This window comes from Neomonachus schauinslandi, chromosome 12 (genome assembly GCF_002201575.2).
Source record: "Neomonachus schauinslandi chromosome 12, ASM220157v2, whole genome shotgun sequence".
Taxonomy (NCBI): domain Eukaryota; kingdom Metazoa; phylum Chordata; class Mammalia; order Carnivora; family Phocidae; genus Neomonachus; species Neomonachus schauinslandi.
The window spans coordinates 72,355,239-72,376,385 of NC_058414.1; the positions used below are offsets into that span (position 1 = coordinate 72,355,239).

The 21,147-nt window shown below is 35.7% G+C and overlaps 1 protein-coding gene across 1 annotated transcript in view; it reads right to left on the minus strand.

The window, feature by feature from the left end:
- TFEC (transcription factor EC) overlaps positions 1-21,147 on the minus strand; it is a 63,485-nt gene that overhangs the window by 16,401 nt on the left and 25,937 nt on the right. The window contains exon 3 of the mRNA XM_021699374.1: positions 12,761-12,847. Coding sequence (XP_021555049.1) covers positions 12,761-12,847 — 87 coding nt within the window. The remainder of the gene's footprint in view (positions 1-12,760; positions 12,848-21,147) is intronic.

Sequence of the window (21,147 nt, forward strand, 5' to 3'; positions counted from 1 at the left end):
TTAGGGATAGACACAGTCTCTATATACTAACAAAGAGTTAAATTCTCCAAAAATGCATTATAATTATAAGCACACATTCATGTAATAAAATAACCTCAAAATATGTGAAGCAAAATGTTTTGAACTATAAGGCAAAATTGATAAATCCACCAATGTAGTGGGAAATTTTGACATTTCTTCAAAATGTCAAGCAGACAACAATAATCAATAATGTTATAGAATATTTGAATAATAAAACTAAAAGCTTGGCCTAATAGACACTGTACACTTCCATATCCAAAAATTAGAGAATATACAATTTTCTCGAGAACACATGGGACTTACACAAATATCGATTATGAACTCATCAAAAAATATCTTCCGTGTATTTCATTGACACTTGATTTCTAAAATGCTTGGAAATTTCTAAATAATTCAAGGGTAAAGACAACATCATGCTGGAATTTAGAAAAAAGTAAAAGATACTAAAAATACACATAAAAAAACTTCTGGGATATGCCAAAACAATACTTTCAAGGAAATTTATACCTTTAAAAAGTAATATGAGAAAAATAGATAAAAAATTGAAATTTGATAAATTAAGTATCATTCTCAAGAAGCTAGAAAAATAACCAAATAAGCCCAAAGAAAGTAGAATAGATAATAAAATAAGAGCATAAATTATTGAAAAAAAAATAAAAGTAGATCCACAGAAGTTTTTTTTTTTTTTAATTAACAAGAATGACATGTTTCTGGCAAGACTTAGTAAAAAGAACTAAGAATAAATAAATACTATTTCAAGTGAAAGGAAGTGTACTAAGAGTACAAGTTGAGATGTAAAAACAAGCAAGACAAGGATGTCTGCTTTCATCACTTCTATTCAACACAGTATTAGAAATTCTAGCCAGAGCAATTAGGCAAGAAAAAGAAACAAAAGTCACCCAAATTGGAGAAGAATGAGTAAAATGATCATGTTCATAGATGACATGATCTTATAGTTAGAAAAACCTGAAATTACACACACATATACACACACACAGCTATTAGAGCCAAAAAAGGAATTCAGCAAAGTTGCCAGGTATAAAACCAACACACAAAAGTCAATTGCATCTTTTATACACTAACAATAAAGAATCTGAAAAAGAAATTAAGAAACCAATCCTATTTACAATAACATCAAAAAGAATAAAATATTTAGTAATACATTTACCCAAGGAGCCAAAAGGCTTATACGCTGAAAACTAAAAAATATTGCTAAAGGAAATTAAAGAAGACATGAATAAATGGAAAGAGACCACATATTCATTGATCAGAAGACTTAATATTGTTAAGATGACAACAGTACCCAAAGTGATCTACAGATTCAATTGACTCTCAAAAGCACTTTCTGCAGTAAAAGAAAAATCCATTCCAAAATTCATATAGAATTTCGAGGGTCCCCAAATAGCAAAAACAAACTTGAAAAAGAACACAAGTGGAGGACTCACACTTCCAGATTTTAAAACTTACAACAAAGTGGCAATAATCAAAACAGTGTTTTGCATAATAGCAGACATAGACCAATGGAGTGGAATTTCTGCACTATTTCAGACATAGTGCAGAAATAAGCCCTCAAATATACAGTCAAATTATTTTGACAAAGGTGCCAAGACCATTCAATAGGGAAAGGACAGTCTTTTCAAAAAATGGTGTTGGGGAAAGTAGATTCCACATGCAAAAGAACAAAGTTAGACCCTTATCTTATATGATATACAAAAATTAACTTGAAATGGATCAAAGATCTAAACATAAGAACTAAAACTATGAAAGTTCTAGGAAAAAAGATAGGGGAAAATCTTGATAATGAGTTCAGTGATGATTTTTTTTACTATGACACTAAAATCACAGGCGACCAAAAAAATAGAATTTAGACTTCATCAAAATTTAAAGCTTTGTACATCAAAGCACACTATCAAGAGAGTGAAAAGATAATCCCTAAGCATAATACTGAAACTATTTGCAAATCATATAACTAAGAGATTAATATCCAGACTATATTTTTTTAAAAAACTCTAACAACTCAACAACAACTACAGCAACAACACGCCACCCAATTAAAAAATGGGCAAAGGATTTGAATAGGCATTTCTCCAAAGATCTACAAAAGGCCGATAAGTACATGAAAAGATGTTCAACATCACTAGTCATTAGGGAAATATAAATCAAAACCACAATGTGATACCACTCCACATTCATTAAGATGACTATTGTCAAGAGAAAGGAAAATAACAAGTGTTGGTAGGGATGCGAAAATTGGAACCTTGGTGATTGCTGCTGGGAATGTGAAGTGATGCAGTTGTTGTGGAAAACAGTATGACAGTTACTCAAAACGTTAAACATAAAACTACCACGTGGCCAGCACTTCTACCTCTAAGTTTTTACCAAAAAGAATTAAAAGCAGAGACTTATTATGCTGAGCAAAATAAGTCAATCAGAGAAAGACATGTATCATATGACCTCACTGATAGGAGGAATTCTTAATCTCAGGAAACAAACTGAGGGTTGCTGGAGTGGTGGGGGGTGGGAGGGATGGGCAGCTGGGTGATAGACGCTGGGGAGGGTATGTGCTATGGTGAGTACTGTGAATTGTGTAAGACTGTTGAATCACAGACCTGTACCTCTGAAACAAATAATACATTATATGTTAAAAAAAAAACCTATGTTTTTAAAAACATACATTATATGTTAAATTTAAATTTAAATTTATTAAATTTTAAATTTAAATTTAATAAATTTAAATTAAACAAATAATACATTATATGTTAAATTTTAAAAAAAAAGAAGAAGAAGTAGATAGCAGGAGGGGAAGAATGAAAGGGGGGAAATCGGAGGGGGAGATGAACCATGAGAGACTATGGACTCTGAGAAAACAAACTGAGGGTTCTAGAGGGGAGGGGGTGGGGGGATGGGTTAGCCTGGTGATGGGTATTAAAAAGGGCACGTTCTGCATGGAGCACTGGGTGTTATATGCAAACAATGAATCATGGAACACTACATCAAAAACTAATGATGTAATGTATGGTGATTAACATAATAATAAAAAATTGAATTAAATTAAATTAAATTAAAATTAAAAAAAAAGCAGAGACGTAAACAGATATTTAAGACACTAAGGTTCATAGCAGCATTATTCATAGAAGCCAAAAGGTGGAAATGACCTAAATGACCATCAACAGATGAAGGAAAAACAAACAAAATGACCTTCAGTGGATGAAGGGAAAAACAAAAATAATATACTGGAATATTATAAAGCCTTAAGAAAGAATAAAATTCTGATACATGCTACAACATGGATGAATCTTAAAAATATTATGCTAAATGAAATACGCCTGACAGAAAAGGACAAATATTGTATTATTCCACTTACAAAAAGTACCTTTTATTTTTTTTTTTTAAGATTTTATTTATTTATTTGACAGAGAGAGACACAGTGAGAGAGGGAACACAAGCAGGGGAGAGGGGGAAGGAGGCTTCCCGCGGAACAATGCGGGGCTCGATCCCAGGACCCTGGGATCACGACCTGAGCCGAAGGCAGACGCTTAACGACTGAGCCACCCAGCCACCCCACAAAAGGTACCTTTTAATAGTCAAATTCATACAGACAAAAAGTAGAATAGAAGTTACTAGGGGCTCAGGGCAGGAGGAAAGGGTTAGCAATTTGTTTACTATGTGTAGAGTTTCTATTACAGATGATGAAAAAGCTCTGGAAATGGATAGCATGATGGCTGCACATTATGAATCTGCCTAATGCCACTGAATTGTACACTTAAAATGTTTACAATGGCAAATTTTTTGCTACACACATTTCACCACAATAAGAAGATAATAAGCTGTGTTACCCATAATAATTTTCCAATGATTGTGAACACTTGGACAAAAAGCATGAATTTCTAGAAAGATATTATTTAGTAGAACTGACTGAAGACATAATTAATAGCTTGAACAGTCTTATGATTACTGAAGAAATAAAAACAAACTTCGAACCTGTTGCACAAGAAAATATCTGGACTAGATGGTTTTATGGGTAAAAGTGTTACATTTTCAAGAAATATATCATCCTAATTTTGTACCAACATTGTCAGACAATAGAGATAAGAGAGAGTATGTCCTAATTCATTGAGTCTGAAACCATACGGAGACATTATGAGAAAGGAAAATTATAGGCCCATTTCACTCATGACTGTAACTCTGAAGCAAAATATTATTGGCTAAATGAAGGGTAGTGCAGGCTTCCAGGTATGGAATGAGTAAATCATGGGGATGAAAAGCACAGCAGAGGGAATACAGTCAATGGTATTTGTAATGACGGTAGTTACAGTTGTGGTGAGCATAGCATAACATACAGAGTTGTGCCATTGCTACGTTGTATACCTGAAATTAATGTAACATTGGGTGTCAACTATACCTCAATAAAAAAAATAGTACTAGCAATATGAATCCAAGAGAATGTAAACAAGATATTTTGCCCTAAAAATGTTGGGTTTCCCATAAACGTATTTTATGATGTTAAAAGAGAAAAAGACATCTATGATCAGATCCATAGATTCAGAAAAAGTCTCATAAAATTCAAACCCATTTATGATAAAGTTCTTAGTGTTTGAGAAAATAATAAATTTCCATAACCCTAGAAAAATATAGATTTGCCTATTGTTAAAATCATGCTGCCCTATGAGAAAATAAAATCTGGGGGCACCTGGGTGGCTCAGATGGTTAAGCGTCTGCCTTCGGCTCAGGTCATGATCTCAGGGTCCTGGGATCGAGCCCCGCATCAGGCTCCCTTCTCCTTGGGAGCCTGCTTCTCCCTCTGCTTCTCTCTCTCTCTCTCTCTGTCTCTCATGAATAAATAAACAAAATCTTTAAAAAAAAAAGAAAATAAAATCTAGGTCCAAATATATTGTAGAAACATCTAAATAAACTATGAAAGTGCTCATATATCCATTTATTCTTATCAGGCTAAATATAATAAAGGACAACATCATTAATCTGACCTAAATTTCACATATGTTTTCCTGATGATTTTGGCCTCTTCCCTCTTCATATACTATGTCCAATCTATCACCCAGTATGATTTTTTTTCTTTTAAATCATGGATCAGTTTATATTTTCTTCTCTGTCCTCATTCAGGGTCCTAAACGTAAATTATATCCCTCCATCTACTATCCCTCCATCCCTCTCAATTAATTCCCAACTGCCCTTCTCAGACCAACTCATGTTTTAAAAATACAGCTACCTTCTGATCTCCCCCACCCCAAAAATCAAAAATCAAAAATCTCTCCCCTCCAACTCCCATATTAAGGTCAAACTCTTGTGTCTAGCTTTCAAAAATCTCATTAAATGGCCCCTCATTATCTAGTCAACATTATTTGCCACGACTCTCAAGTTATAAAATATTTCTTGTCACCATGTACACATATACCATGGCATGGCTTCCAAAATAGATTTCAGACTCCAATGGGAGGGAGGGAAAGAGTGTTGCCACAAGGAACATATGAGTCTATATATTGGTAATTTTTTTTTAAAAAGATAGTAAAATACAAATATTATCCTAACACATATACTATGTCATAGGCAGTTGAGTATTTATTATGTGCCGGATATTAAGCTAGTATATTCCATAATAATAACAAATAACATTATCTCAAGTAATCTTCATAACAACTCTATGAGGTATCATATTTCCCATTTTAAATAGAAAATACTCAAAATTGAAAAATTAAGTAATTATCTCAAGATCAAACAGTTATATAAATAGTGGGCCTGGGATTTAATCCTGGGTCTATCTGAAACAAAGGCTGGATTCCTTACTACCTACCCTATTCTGGAAAGGTCCTTGCCTTAACACTTTTAATGGTAAGAAATGATTTGAATATGCAAAAAAGTTGGAAGCCACTGGACTATTTTTTTTTTTCTCAGTTTTAGTCAAGTATCAAAATTCAGCCTACTCTCTAAGGCTCAACTTAAAGTCCAAACCTTCTCCAACACTGTCTTTCATGCCAGCCCAGTTTATTTTTCTCTTCACCAAAACATATAGGACTAATAAACTCAACCATAAATTTAATAATTTAGTTTATATTTATTGTTTTACTCCTCTTCATTTATATTCACTCAGCAAGGAGAGTACAATAGTATATATTACTTACCATGTTCATGAAAATTAATTACTTATCTAAAACCCTGAGAATTTTCTGGAGACGTGTGTGTGTGTGTATGTATAATGTATGTGTATAGATGTATTATATATGTATATTGTGTATGTGTGTCTATGTGTATGTGTGGTCTGTGTGTGTGATATATCCTTCTTCCAGATAATCTCATTATAAATACAAAAGAGGAAAGAAAATACATATAGTTATATATTTTCAAGCAATTTTTCAGTATAAACACTAAAAGCAAAAAACTTCATATGCCCTTACGTATATATGTTTATGTGTGATATCTATGTATCTATATCATATATTTAGTGTAAGTTTCATGGGAAACTGAGGGAAAACTTTGAGTTGTTTGGATCTTCTATTTTTCTTTTCTGTGAAGACACTCACTGTGGAACTAATATGGTAAAAGTGAGTATGAGATTATTAGAATAACTGTAGACATAAAAAGAAGAGAAACATCAGGCATAAAGAGAGAGAGCACTGTAGGGAACATATACCACACAATGTATGCATACATAAAAAACTGGCATTTAAAAGATTATTTGCTTTCCTTTGGGGTATTTGTTCATTTAAATGTAGTAAACTAGATTTTTCCAGTGTTAAGACACACACCATGGATCTCCCTCTTTATTTTATTTGCAAAAGCAGGGCTACGAGGTTTGAATGACAAACATTGAATAGGGAAGTCCCACTGAGTTATTATTATTTTTGTTCTATTATGAGTGAATAAAAATAATGTGTTGGGCGGGTGTAGAAGGTCCCTTGTCCTTGACCAGCTGGCTTATAACTTAAGTAGAAAAGATAAAACACAAAATAGAGATGGTAACTTATAAATACTTTTGCATCATACACTTTATATGCATATGATCTATTTAGTACTAAATTAATAAAAACAGCTATTGATTTAATGTAAACACTGCAATAAATAACCAGTGGAACCCTCACTTTTTGATAGAAAAGTCCCAGTAAAACATTTTTAACAATTTTTTTTACTAAAGAAACTATAACAGTATTTTTACTGTATCCAGAGCACCAAAAACTATCTTGTAAGTAAACAAGCTTGTCAGTACAGCAGATTATGTATTACGCATTTCAAAGCTCAATTTTTACATACCTTGTTTTATTGACTATTACTTTATAAAGTTTATATTCAGTATTTAAGGTGGCTTCATATCCAAACATTGAAAGAATTCCAAAATTCCCTCGCTCACCAGTTTTAACTCTGAAGTGTCTCTAACCTTCCCGAGAGCAATGTTTTTCGCTTTCTACTTCATCATTTTCTTTTCCTTAAAAACTGGCAAACAATAGCTGAGAGGACTGGGCAGAAAACTTGGTGCCAAGGTGGACTTTGGCTCTTCCTTGGACTTTAAGACTAATCTGGTCTAGATTGTGATTGACAAAAGCTTGCTTGTGATGTTATGCAGTCCTCTCAAGTTCCAACCAAGCGCAAGGGGCTGTTAATATTTACTCAGTCCTCATCTCTGGAACAGTCTTGAACTATAACAGTTTACTGAGATTGCCAAATGCCACCAGCATTTACAGACACCTGATTGAAAAAATAGCTATCTATGATAAAAGAAATGAGTTACTATGCACTACCACGTCTCGGAAAGGAAGGGGTCAAACCAAGACCACTGGGTGGAAATTATAGGGACACAGATCTAAACTCACGGGCTAAGCAATCAACCTGCACGTGTGTGGTAGGGAATCCGATCAGTCTGAGGTCCCCTCAACTCTTAGGATTCTACAGTACTAGAAAACAGCTCCCTTTTGAGGCTGATGGCACAGGAGGGTGGATAGGATTGCTGTTGCATCTGGTACCCTACAGGCCTGGATTCAAGCCCTCCCCTGCCATTCACGAACTGCCGTAACTGGAACAAATTACTGAACTTCTAGAAGTGCAGTAGCATCTGTCTTCGGCTCAGGTTATGATCCCTTCTAAGCCCCTTTCCTCATTTATAAAGTGATAACAGGTAATACTAGTCTCTCTCCCATGGGTTTGTTGTGATGATCAATGCAATTTTTCACAAAAAGCATTCTGCACAAGCCTTGTCACATAGCAAGTACCCGAGGCACGGTAGCTGTTACTATGGTTGTAATCCTTGGTGCTACTGCCTTGGTCTGTTAAAAAAATTATTAAATATTAATGTATAATGGGAATACTTTTTTCAATACAATGTGTGTATTTTGAAGTATTTCACATGCATTTGCCAAACACCTATGATGTGCTAGGCGTTGTGCTAGGTGCCAAGGATAAAATAATGAACAGGTCACAGCTCTAGGTTCCAGGGACCCAGATAAAATTGTTAACTTCAAGGAGTTTACATTCTAGGGGTGGAAGCACACCATAAATAGGTAAATAAAGTAATAATTCTGATCATAAGTGTCAGAGGTCATCAAAATAAGATAGTGATTTAGGGAGTGATGAGATGGGGTCTTTTAACTAGGCTGATTGTGGAAGGCCTCTCTGACAAGATGATATTGACTAAAGGTTGGAAACATAAAGGGGCAGCGATGCAAAGTTCTGGGACAAAAAAGGAAGTTCAATGGTCTTAGGATGATAGTATGCATGTCATGTTCAAGGAGCAGGAAGAAGGCTATTGAGACCAGAGCCTAAAGTTAAAGGGAAATGCTGACAATGGTAAGATGTCTGGATTATATTCTGAGGATTTTAGGAAGTTAACAGAAGGTTAAGCAAGGAGAAACAGGATCTGATTTTTGCTTTGTGCAGATCATTCTGGCTATGGTGTGAACAGCTGTAAGGGGGCAAGAAGTGACAGGGAAGTTAGGCTGGATTCTGTTTCTGAAGTTCAAGTGAGAGATGATGGTGTTTTAGTAGAGAAGCTGATAAGAAGCTGTGAGATTCGGGAAATCTCGGATGCTCGTTAGAATGTACTGATAGATGTGGAGGTGTGGGAGTAAGAGAGAGAAGAAAGATGACTCTTTTGGAGTAGGGGTTCTACATGAACCAAAAGTAGATTTGGGTAGTTGGGGGGGGGGCGGACAAAAACTTTCTGTTGGTCATATTAAGTTTGAAATGTCTATTAGAAGCATAAAAGATGGGGCGCCTGAGTGGCTCAGTCATTAAGCATCTGTCTTCAGCTCAGGTCATGATCCCAGGGTCCTGGGATCGAGCTCCGCATCGGGCTCCCTGCTCAGCAGGGAGCCTGCTTCTCCCTCTCCCACTCCCTCTGCTTGTCTTCCCCCTCTCACTGTCTCTGTCTCTTATGCCACAGCCAGAGCCTGCTAAAGTGATTAACAGCACCCTCAATCGATGGCCCCTGAGATTCTACAGCATTCTAGGAGAACTAGAGAAATTATATGTAAAATACGTAGAAAAGTGAGTTTCAAGTAATAGGTGAGAAATTAATAATAATTATTGCTAATTGATAAATATCTCACTTTTGAAGTTTACCATAGGGACATCTGTTGGTTTAGCCTCATTAGAATTCACTGACATTTATTTTGGTAACAACTCCTGTTCTCATTCTCACTCTTAGTCTAGGTAATTTGTTGTGTGGGGCTGCTCAATCCACAGCTCGAGGGTGGGCCCAAGACCCAGAGAAATTGACTTAGGGATAGACATACAACAGACATTGCTCCAATAAGAATCATCCCAGGGATTTAACTGAAACAAAGGGGAAAAGGATGCTCTCCTTCTCTTAGGTTGCCAAGTCTGACTGAATGTATCCGTTAGGATGAATTTGGCTATAGCAATCAGAAAATCCTGACACACTTAGCTTATAAAATAAAGGGGGAAAAAATTTTACATAAGGTGAAATCCACAGGTAAAGAATTCTCCAGGGGCATATAAGTAGCATTTCTTTTGGCTTTTCTTCTCCCTTTGTTTCGTTTGGTTTTCCTTAGTTTATTTAGCTTCTGGGCAATAAAATGACTACATCAGTCACATTGTCCTACAACATCACAGAGAGGCAAAAACCTTCTCTTTCTTGGGTCTACTTTAAAGACAAGAAAATTCCCAGCGAGCTGCTCAACATGTCAAAATTGCAACACAAGCCCATTCTTAAAACCCTCTGCCAGGGGAAGTGGGGCCACCAAGATTGGCTTAAATTAATCAGAAACTTCTCTTCCTTGTGAAGAAGTAGATGTCTGAAAAAAAAAAAAAAAAACTGGGTTCACAAGAAGGAACTATGTGTGCATAGCTAGGAATAGGCTATGGTAGTGTTTGCTCAACAGCTGGGAATAAAGCCAGCACAGAAGAAAACAAAGGCAAAGTTTCAGAGGGCTGCCCGCATGCGATAGTACTTAGGAATTTACACATGACATGAACCAACAAATTACTTTCATGCTTAAGCTCCAGATGAGCCAGATTCTACCATCTGCACCAAAAGTTCACTCGCTAATACTCTCACTCAAAGCATTCCTCTGAATCCAACAGGTCTTTATTTTTATCCACATGAACTATAAAAATCCTTCAGAGTTTCCCATCTCTGTTCTACCAGCCATTCTTAAACATTCTCTTTTTTCTCACCTCTTGCTTTTTCTTATGTTGCTCTCTTAACTTGCTACTTTTCTGTGTTCATGGCTACCTCTTAAAATCTTAACTATCCTTCATAACTATATTTCAGACATCATCTTTTCCTAAAGCACTTCCAAAAAATCTCAATGTAATATGGTTTCCCCTTCACTTGAACCCCAGAGCAACTCTCTGACTAGTATTTCAAATGTACACATGAGGTATACTAAGAGTTCACATAAAAACAACCTTGGAGATAAAAATTTTTAATTACTCTTGTAATGCAGAAGAAAGCAGAGAGGTTAAGTGACTTGCACAACATCTAGATTAGAACCTGGGTTTAACACAGATCCACACTCTCCCTCCCTGCCCCTCAGGGGCACCTCTGTCACTGCCCCACTATCATATGATCTCTTGACTTGTGAATTGCGTCTTACTCAACTTTAGTTTCCTATGGTACATGTATTATGCTTTGTACATAATACATATGGAATAAATATATTTGGTTAATTGAACTCTTTGGTTTTATATATAGATCTAGATTTATCAATGATTGCTGATTGGTCAACACAGATATTTCTTTGTATAAGTGCGGGTAGGCCAGTGGTATCTATCTTTTTAAAAGTACATCCTAGCTATCTAAAGCAAATTCCAGATAGTTATTGCCACCAATTTGCACTGAGTAAGCCATTCTATGCAGCCTCTGCAAAACAAGTAAGCTAATTTGACAAAGAAAATGTTTCAGTATTCACTTTTAATGAGTACTACATACAAAGAAAAGATTTCAGGAAATTAGTATCATTTCCTCAAACCCAGAAGTTGAATACTAGTTAAGAAAATAGTAACTTCATGCTGTGAAATTAGACAGAAATTATCATTAGTAATATATTTATCTAGAGAATTAGTCAGATTTCATGTAACTATGCTGCCTGAAATCTGAAGAGAGAAGAGGTAGAAAGAATTGTCAGTCCATCCTAAAAAATAAAATAAAATAAAAATAAAACCTGCAAAAAGACTAGGTTTTAAACCTCATTTGACCTTTCTCAGATAATGCCAGTATTAGTGACCTGTTCTAGGGGGTCCTGCATACCAGAGAAAAGGAGAAAAGGAGGAAAGAGATACTTTTCTCTAAATATTCTGTCTGGGGAAAAAAAGAAAGAGAAAAGAAAAAAAGGGGTACTTTCTTCAATTTTTTCTTAAGGTCGTAAATTTAAATGTTCATCATTAACATATTCCAGCTCATTGATTTACTACACAATATATATACATTGATATACTACACAATATAGTCAGAATTCATTTTCTTTAAATGAAATGTTTAAAATAACAACTCAATCACAGTCTTCCTTATATTTTCTCATTTTTCTAAAAGGTCCAAAACTATAAACACACCAACCAACAGTAACCCTTCAAAGTAGGTGAAAAGACCTTGCACGCCCTTTACAAATAACATTTTTAGTGATTAATAAATGAATAATGAGAAGACAACAGCAATCAAACAGGAGATAAGATACCATCCCTTCATTGCATATCATTCCAGGAATTTGTGTTGATTGCAACATAATGTCTCTACATGCCTTAAAGTAGGGTGAGGCCTGTTCTGCTTTTCTTAAGTTCATCTTTGATCTCTGGTTATTGGATCTAAAGTAAAGTCATATTTTTTGTTGTTGTAATATTTTTTCTTGTCTCTACAAGGTTTAGAGCCTCTGAATCTGATTGTTGTTAGTTGTGGTAAAATTGTCAAAACTTAGGCATTAGCTTATGAGAATGTTTTGATTATATGCTGTGTTTCAGGAAATCTGAAGATTGAATCACTCACAAAAAATGCTATAGCAAATTAGATATATAATTAGATGGATGTTTATAAGGACTAGATAGATAGATGGGTAGATAGATAGATGGAATATCACAAGCCCTATCATCTTCCTCAGTAACATTACATAATCTTTTTTCTGCACCAATAATATTTCCTAATATTCATCTGTTATCTTGTGTCTGGTTCAAAATGTAGGAGAAGACACCATTTACTAATCAATTAAATTTCTTTTTTTTATCATCAGATGCCATTATTTATTTCAATCTCATTGACCTCCTCAGGTCTGGAAACACTTACTGTTCTTTGCATTAGCAGAGGAGAGTCTGTTCCTTCCTCTTTAAAACTTGACTCCATATCGATTATATCCTCAATTACGTCTTCCATCTAGCAAAATATAATACATTTAGAATACTGTGCATAATGATAAGAGTTGTGCTTCAGCCTGAATTCAGAGAGAAAAAATTTAGCAATCTTTAAAAGTTTTAAAGAATATTTAAATTAAGGTTATATGTATATCAAAACCCAGACTACTTTAGAACTTAAAATGAAGAAATCCTGCCACTCTTTGATCTGTGTTGTTTTTCCATGCATTTGCTTCCACCAGCTGGCAGGTGATGGCTGGGCAATCACCCTGGGCTAGTCCCTTGGAAATCAGTATCTCTATAAATAGAGTGGTTATCATGAAGTGCCTCAAGCCAGAGCCCATGTACTTAACATGTAGAGAGATGACTTCCTACAAATGTTTTGATTGCATCTTACAGGTGGATATTCAAATAGCAGTGGTCAAACCAGCCAATTGGTCCACATGGATACAAACTACATGGAAACATATTATCCAGCTTTCCCTAATGGCTAATGATAATAATAGCAATATCAACAACAACAATAATCACTGACACCTAAAATAGTAACAAAAGCAAACATATAGTGTGGGAGGATATGCCAGGCACTTTCTCTGTGCTTTGCATACATCAGCTCATTTAATCTTCACAACAACTCTATGAAGTGGATACTATCATTACCTCCATTGTACAGATGAGGAAACTGAGAGGGAAAAAAAAGTGCTCAATAGCTCATTCCAGATTACAAAACTGGTGAGTGACAAAGGCAGGATTGAAATTCTGGAAATCTGGCCCTAAAGTCCTAACTTAAGTCAGCTTTTTACTCCCTTTCTCAATTCCTTTCTAAAATAGCCTTCCTTCCCTCCTGTACTTTAGCTGGAGAAGATTTTAAAAGCTTGTACTTAAAAAAAAAAAAAAAAAAGAGGGAGACAAACCATAAGATACTTGTAACTGCCAAGAACAAACTGAGGGTTGCTGGAGGGAAGTGGATGAGAGAATGGGCTAAATGGGGGATGGGGATTAAGGAGGGCACTTGTGATGAGCACTGGGTGTTTTAGGTAAGTGATGAATCACTAAATTCTGTTCCTGAAACCAATAGTACACTATATGTTAACTAACTAGAATTTAAATAAAAACTTGAAACAACAAAAAAAAGTTTCTCATCAAACCAAAAATAAATAAATAAAGGCTTGTGTTTTAAAAATACCATGCTTGCCCCCTCTTTCTCTCTCTGGCTCTAGCTCTCCTCTCTCCCATTATATTCTCTTTAGTGCAATTTTAAAATATGGTGTAAACTCAAAGATAATGAGAATGCTGAATTTATACAATTGTAGTTCTCTGAATTTCCTAACATATGCAGAAACAACTAGGAGTAAACTCGGAGAGACATATGAAAATATTTTACGATTCTGTTAATGTTATCTTCTAAAGCAACATTTCTGAGAACCTTAGAGAATTAAATATTCAGACTTCTATTAAGATACTCCTAAAGTTGATATGCCAAAAAATTGGAACACTTTTCAATATTAATTTAACAAATATTTGCTGAGCAATACTTATCACAAGACCTTGTTGTAAGTACTGGAGCTATAAAAGCAAACAGCACAAAGTCTCTGCCCTCTTGGAGTGATAACGCTAATGAGGAAACAGACAATAAACAGCTTAATAACAAACAGTGGTCTGAAGAAATTAAAGCAGGTAGGAAGAGAGCTTGATGGGAATGAGTGTTATTTTGGAAAATGGTCAGAGAAGGACTTACTGAAATTTGAACAAAGACATGAATACCATGGCGAAGAATAGTTCTTGGAAAGGAAGCAAAAATTACAAAGACCCTAAGGTAGGAAGATGAATGTTGGAGAAAGAATGTTGGTGAATGGGAATGAGGCAAGAGACAGTTTTGAGATTAAGTTGAAAAGTGTGCCCTCTAGGTTGTAAAACCCTCTAGGCCAGTGGTGTCGAACAAAAATTTCTGCAAGCATAGAAATGTCTTGTATCTGCACTGTTCAATACGGTAGCAACTAAGCACTTATGGTGACTGAGCACTTGAAGTATAGCTAGTTTAACTGAGGCATTAAATCTCTTCTTCTCAAGTTTTTATTTAAATTCCTGGGCTCAGGAACTAAATTTTTGATCTCATTGAATTTTTAAAGATTTTATTGAATTTGAATGAATTTAAAATTAAATTTAAAGAGCCGCATATGGGCTAGTGAGTACCATCTTCAAGAGCGCAGCTCTTGAAAATGGTCTGGATTTTTTTAATTAATTAATTAATGTTAATTTTTAAATTTGAGTGTAGTTGGGCGCCTGAGTGGCTCAGATGGTTAAGCGTCTGCCTTCAGCTCAGGTCATGATCCCAGGGTCCTGGGATCGAGTCCCACATCGGGCTCCCCGCTCAGCGGGGAGCCTGCTTCTCCCTCTGACCCTCTCCCCTCTCATGCTGTTTCTCTCTCGCTCGCTCTCTAAAAAATAAATAAAATCCTTAAAAAAAAAAATTTGAGTGTAGTTGACACACAATGTTACATTAGTTTCAGGTGTACAGCGTAGTGATTTGACGAGTCCATATGTTATGCTACGCTCACCGCAAGTGTAGTTACCATCTGTCACTATACAGCACTATGAAGGACAATTGAAACCTTTCCCTATGCTGTGCCTCTTAGTTCCATGACTTATTCATTCTATAGCTGAAAGCCTATACTTTGCACTCCCCTTCATCCATTTTGCCCATTCTCCACCCCTATTCCCTCTGTCAACCATCAGTTTGTTCTCTGTATTTATAGGTCTGATTCGGCTTTTTTGTTTGTTTGTTCGTTTGTTTTGTTTTTAGATTTCACATGTGGTCTGGACGTTAGACATTAGTCCATGTGCATCGAGAGATCCTGAAAGGATCTAGGATAGTAAGTATGCATATTTTATTTTCTTTTGTTTAGTACAGTCTATGGAAGTTTTAAAATATATTCTTGATTGTTACTAAACTCAAAATTTAATTTCATGATATTTTTCTCATTCAAATTTATCATTCCATGCACAATAAATTTGTACTGAACAGATGTAAAGAAGACCTGAGGAAAGAGGATGCTAAACAGAGTTTATGGTAACTGCTTTTCTTTGGAGTACTTGTAGTAGTTTCAACAAAAACTATATATATATCATTTATCCCCTTTCTTCCTGGAAACTTGCATCATAAGTGACCCACTCTCCTGCATCTTTAGTTTTCTCCTGTTGTCAACAAATATGCTTAGGTTTCTCTTATTTCATTAAGAATCCTATCTTTCCTACTTGTGAAAACTCAACCTCCTTGGAGGCTCTTCTTTTCTTCTCTAACACTGCGATCCCTCATTTCTCTCATCCACCTACATGACAGTCTTTGCCCCTAATCTATTGAAGACATCGGTCCCTCCATCATCCTAAATTGACTTTAAGATCTAAAATCCATTCAAAATCTTGCTTCACAGCTTCCAGGAATCTTCAGAACTAATCACCTAAGAATCCAGTTGTTATTTTTAAAAAGACAATAACCACAACATTTTATATCAGATGAAACAGAAATAACATATTAGACAAAAGAAGAATTACAAATCAGCAGAATAAGTATCTTCAAAATGATAAATGAAGATGAAATACAAGAAAGGACAAATTATTTTGACTAAAATCAAAATGGAGATAATAGGTATGCAAAGTATGAGGTTCGAGGGCAAAGAAAAAACATTTATAAAATTTGAAAAGCTTAAAAATAAAGATCTACAAAAGACCAACCATGAAAATTTTCAACAACACTGAGTGCAAGAAGACAATGGGATAAAAATGGAAGTATTAAAGGTAAAGAACTTTGAACCTAGACATTTATAACCAATAAGATATCCTTTAAGTATATGTGTGAAATAAAATTGTTCTAAGGCATAAAAACCCAGAAGTTTTAAGGCAAAAAGTCCTTTGAAAAACTCTTCCAGGAGGTACTCCAGTTAGATGAAAAATAAAACTATGAAATTGATATAAAATATAAGAAAATGAGTAAATAGGGGCGACTGGGTGGCTCAGTCAGTTAAGGGTCCATCTCTTGATTTCAGCTCAGGTCATGATCTCAGGGTCTTGATATCAAGCCCCATGTGGGGCTCCCTGCTCAGCAGGGAGTCTGCTTCTCTCCTTCTCCCTCTCCCTCTGCCCCTCCCCTTGCGTGCATGCTCTCTCCCTCTCACTCTTCAAAATAAATAAATAAATCTTAAAAAAAAAATGAGTAAATAAAAGTAAAATTTTTCTGGCCTAAACAAGAATATAAATAGACACAGAGAGAGAGAGAGCGATACTATAAATCCTAATACAGGGAGATAGGTGAGAACAAGGAGATAAGACCATACTCAGGAAGATTTTTACTTAAGGGTGTGACATAGATCTTGCTGAACAATGATATAGATAGAGAAAAAGATGTAACTATTGCATCTTAAAAAGTTAGAGAACAAAAAAAAGAGAGGGGCGCCTGGGTGGTGGCTCAGTCCTTAAGCATCTGCCTTCGGCTCAGGTCATGATCCCAGAGTCCTGGGATAGAGCCCCACATCAGGCTCCCTGCTCCACAGGAAGCCTGCTTCTCCCTCTCCCACTCCCCCTCTGCTTGTGTTCCTGCTCTCGCTGTCTCTCTCTCTCTGTCAAATAAATAAATAAAATCTTAAAAAAAAAGAGAGAGAGAAAAACAACCTGTTCAATGGAGGATAGAAAAAAATGACAAATAATGAAACAAACTACTGTAATTTGAAAACATTAAAAAAAAATAAATCCTAATAGTAATAACAAGAACGTAAATGAGCTAACACTCGGCTCAAGAAACTATCTCTCAAGTTGGATTTTTAAAAGGTATTGTAATAGTTAAAATAAAACAAGAGAGAAAGCTGAAAATAAAGTAAAAAATGTACCACAAATATAACTAAATGGAAATCACAGTAGCAATGTTACTTTAGGCCATGTAAGAGTCAAGATAAAATTTTAAAGGAAAAATAATATCAAATGATCATAAATTGATATGCACTTAAAAATATCTACAGCAACAACCTGTCAGAATTCTATAGAAAAGTAAATCAACAATTGTAGTTGAATATTTTAACTCATTTCTCTCAAAATCATAAATCTGAATTTAGCCTTCTCTTCACCTGTTCTTTAGGCCAGGCCTTGAGTCTTGTCATCCTCTAAACCACTCCATTTCTAAAATCTTAAATTCCACGATCTCATCAAAACACAATCTTCCTTTTAAATCCAATCTAGACCCTGTTGCAAATCAACAAAACAATTTTCAGACTCTCTGTTTTTTCCTTATTAGCTTTCGGCCCGGTCATCCCAAACATCCCAGGTTTCAACCTCTCCACCTCCTGTCAACTCTGAAAGCAAGGTGGAAGAATGGTTTCTGCCAACCATCCTACTGAAATTCCTTTTGTTGTTACTTTCCTTGACTGCTGAACAGCCAAATTCAATAGATATTTATCAGCCCTTATTTTACTAGACTTGGCTGCTACACTTGAGTGTATAGTTCAGTCCCTCCTTCTTTAACTCTTTGGCTTTAATGACAACACACTGGCTATCTTTTTATTTTACCTTTATAGTCCCTCCTCTCTGACCACCTGCTAAATATTGCTGATGGCTCAATCCATCCTTGGTTCTCTGCTCTCCTTATTATATTCATGATCATCAGGAGCTCTCTTTCTCATGTGAACTTTTAAGTATTCCGCCCCCCTCCATGCTGACAATTCTCAAATCTCTTCTTCCAGTCTAGATTACTCTCCTCAAGGCAAAAATCTCTAGCTGTCACTGGCCTCTCTATATGGTGGTCTCCCAGATACCTCAACTCTAGCATGTTCTAATAGAGGGTCTCATCATCTTTCACTGCATTATAGAAATAACCTCCCACCTGGCCCTCTCGCTCCAGGATTCCTCTCCTCCATAGCAGACAGAATGATATCACAGTCAAATCTGATCATGTCACTCCAGCCCCTGCATTTAAACCTTTCCAGGATTTGAAATTGCTTAACATGGAGTGCCAGCCTTTCTGTGATTTGTCTATTGCCTACACCTCTGATGTCACCTTTTGCTACCACCGGCCTCTCTTTTTCTGATCACTTCATTTTCTGCTGTTCCCCATCTTTATTCTCCACTCATGCTACCTCGTCTGTGTAAATGCCCCACTAGTCACTTTCTCTAGGTTCTACTATTGACATTTCTGAATAAGAAGAGCACTTTCATGCTCCTATCTGTACCATTGTCCTTTCTACATAATATTATAATTATTTGCTAACTTTTGTCCTTTTCCCTTCAACTTATAGCTCCTAGGAGGTACAGCAGATAAGAAAACAAGACAATGAATAATTAAAACATAGCATGTGCTATGAAAATGCTGCAATAAATGCAATTTTTATCCACAGGATACAGATGTTATTATGAAAAGTCAGAGAATAAGCACTCATCTACACAGGGAACCACGAATAAAATCACCTTAGGGAAGAAACCTGAAATGAATTTTGAAGAGTGAGTTAGAATTATCTCAACAAATGGTGGAGACTGAATGAGTAGATGATAAAGAAAGGACATAAGAATAGAGAACCTGGCCACCGTGAGAAGCACTAGTGAACCCACATGCTGAAGCAGAGTGCCATGGGGCAACTGAATGATAAGTCTGGGTCAGGAGGCAAGGGTTAAGTATGGAAGGGTCCTGTGTGCCATGAGTACAAATTTTATCCTGGAAAGGCCCAGGCTATAAAATGCTTCTTTTGATTTTATATTTCACTGTCTCAGAGACCATTAATCACCAAGTTACTCCTGATACCAACCCCCAAATCCTGAATCTGAGGATGCTCTCACAGACTTACTCTGTAGTAGCTGTGATATCTGAGGTCTTCTTTGAATTAATAAAATGTTCTCGGATGTCCCAGGAAGTTAAGCTTAGGAGAAAGAAACACCAAAGAATGGCAAAAGCCCCATCTCCTGAGCCCCCACTCTGCCTTTGTGTTAGGACCTTTAAAAATGCAAACATCAAAACAACTCTTCTAGTCGTAGGAATGCTGGGAAGAGAGGTTAAGGACTGAGACCGCATGGCTAGTAAGTGGTGGTTCTAACCCAATGCAGTCTGACTCTGAAGACTGCACATTGCTGCTCTGTGACATGGACTCCGAGCCTGAATCAAAGAATATTAGAAAATGGCAATGACATAGGATACATCTTAGCTGTGAAAGATAATAAGACTGTGAATGGTGGCAGTATGTGAAAATGTTCACATGATAAGTGGACTTCCAAGAGAACATCACTGATTAAAACTACACACACTGAATAAAATTATGATTAAATAGACATTAATGAAAGAAGAAACTTTATATACACAGTCGAAGGTACAATGGTTTAAAAAATAGAAAAAAAAATTCTGTAGCCAATGTGCACATCGCCCCAGAGCGCTGCACCTTTTGGGCCTTTCACCCATTTTCTGCCACTCCCTTTGATGGGCACCACCTACAAGACCACTAAAATCACATAAATTTCCTTTATTATGTAAAAAATTATTATAAAAGAAAAGGTAAGCTGTGTGCCTAGGGAATAAAAACATTTACTAAGAAAAACTAAGAACACTGATACATGTTACTCATCCTTTCTTATTTTTTAGAAAACATATTTCATAAGATACATAATAAGATCATTTTCTGGGTTTTGCCTGGAACTGACTGGCATATGCATATCCTTTGGGATTTGTTTTTTCCTTTAGAAATCAATCTTCCACACAATGAAATGAACTTTGGAAGAAGGTGGTTGTAAGATAAATTGTATTGGTTGAGTTCTAATATTTACTATACAGATGATTTTCATCCTACATATATTTTTATGCCCTTCATAGAGTGAATAGAGAAACTAGCTCTACATTCATTTTTTTTTTAATTCTTTATATAGTCACTACAGAGAAGTATCAGTAAATATCCATGTGGAGACTTATGCTCAGCTTTAGATTTCAATGAGTCCTGTTCTGTGGCTGTTTCATATTTTATTAAACAGTCTACCAGAAACTTATTATTTTCCCTTTTCCAGATGAACGTGAAATTTGCAAAAAACGAAATCTTCCTCTACCATTTGGAATTCACATAATGGGACACTGAGCATTATTCTTTGGTGACTGGAGACTACAGACTTCATAACTAAAGAGCAGCGACCTGAAATCAGTAATAATCATCAGGAATGTAGATTGGGAGATTAAATGTGGGAGATCACAGGACCATGGCCCATCTAACAAATAAAATGGAGAAAAAAAGAAGAGGAAATGAATAGAAAGCTCAGCTATGAATGTTGTTTTTCTTCACTGAGATATTAAAGGAAGTCTTTTCCCCGGTT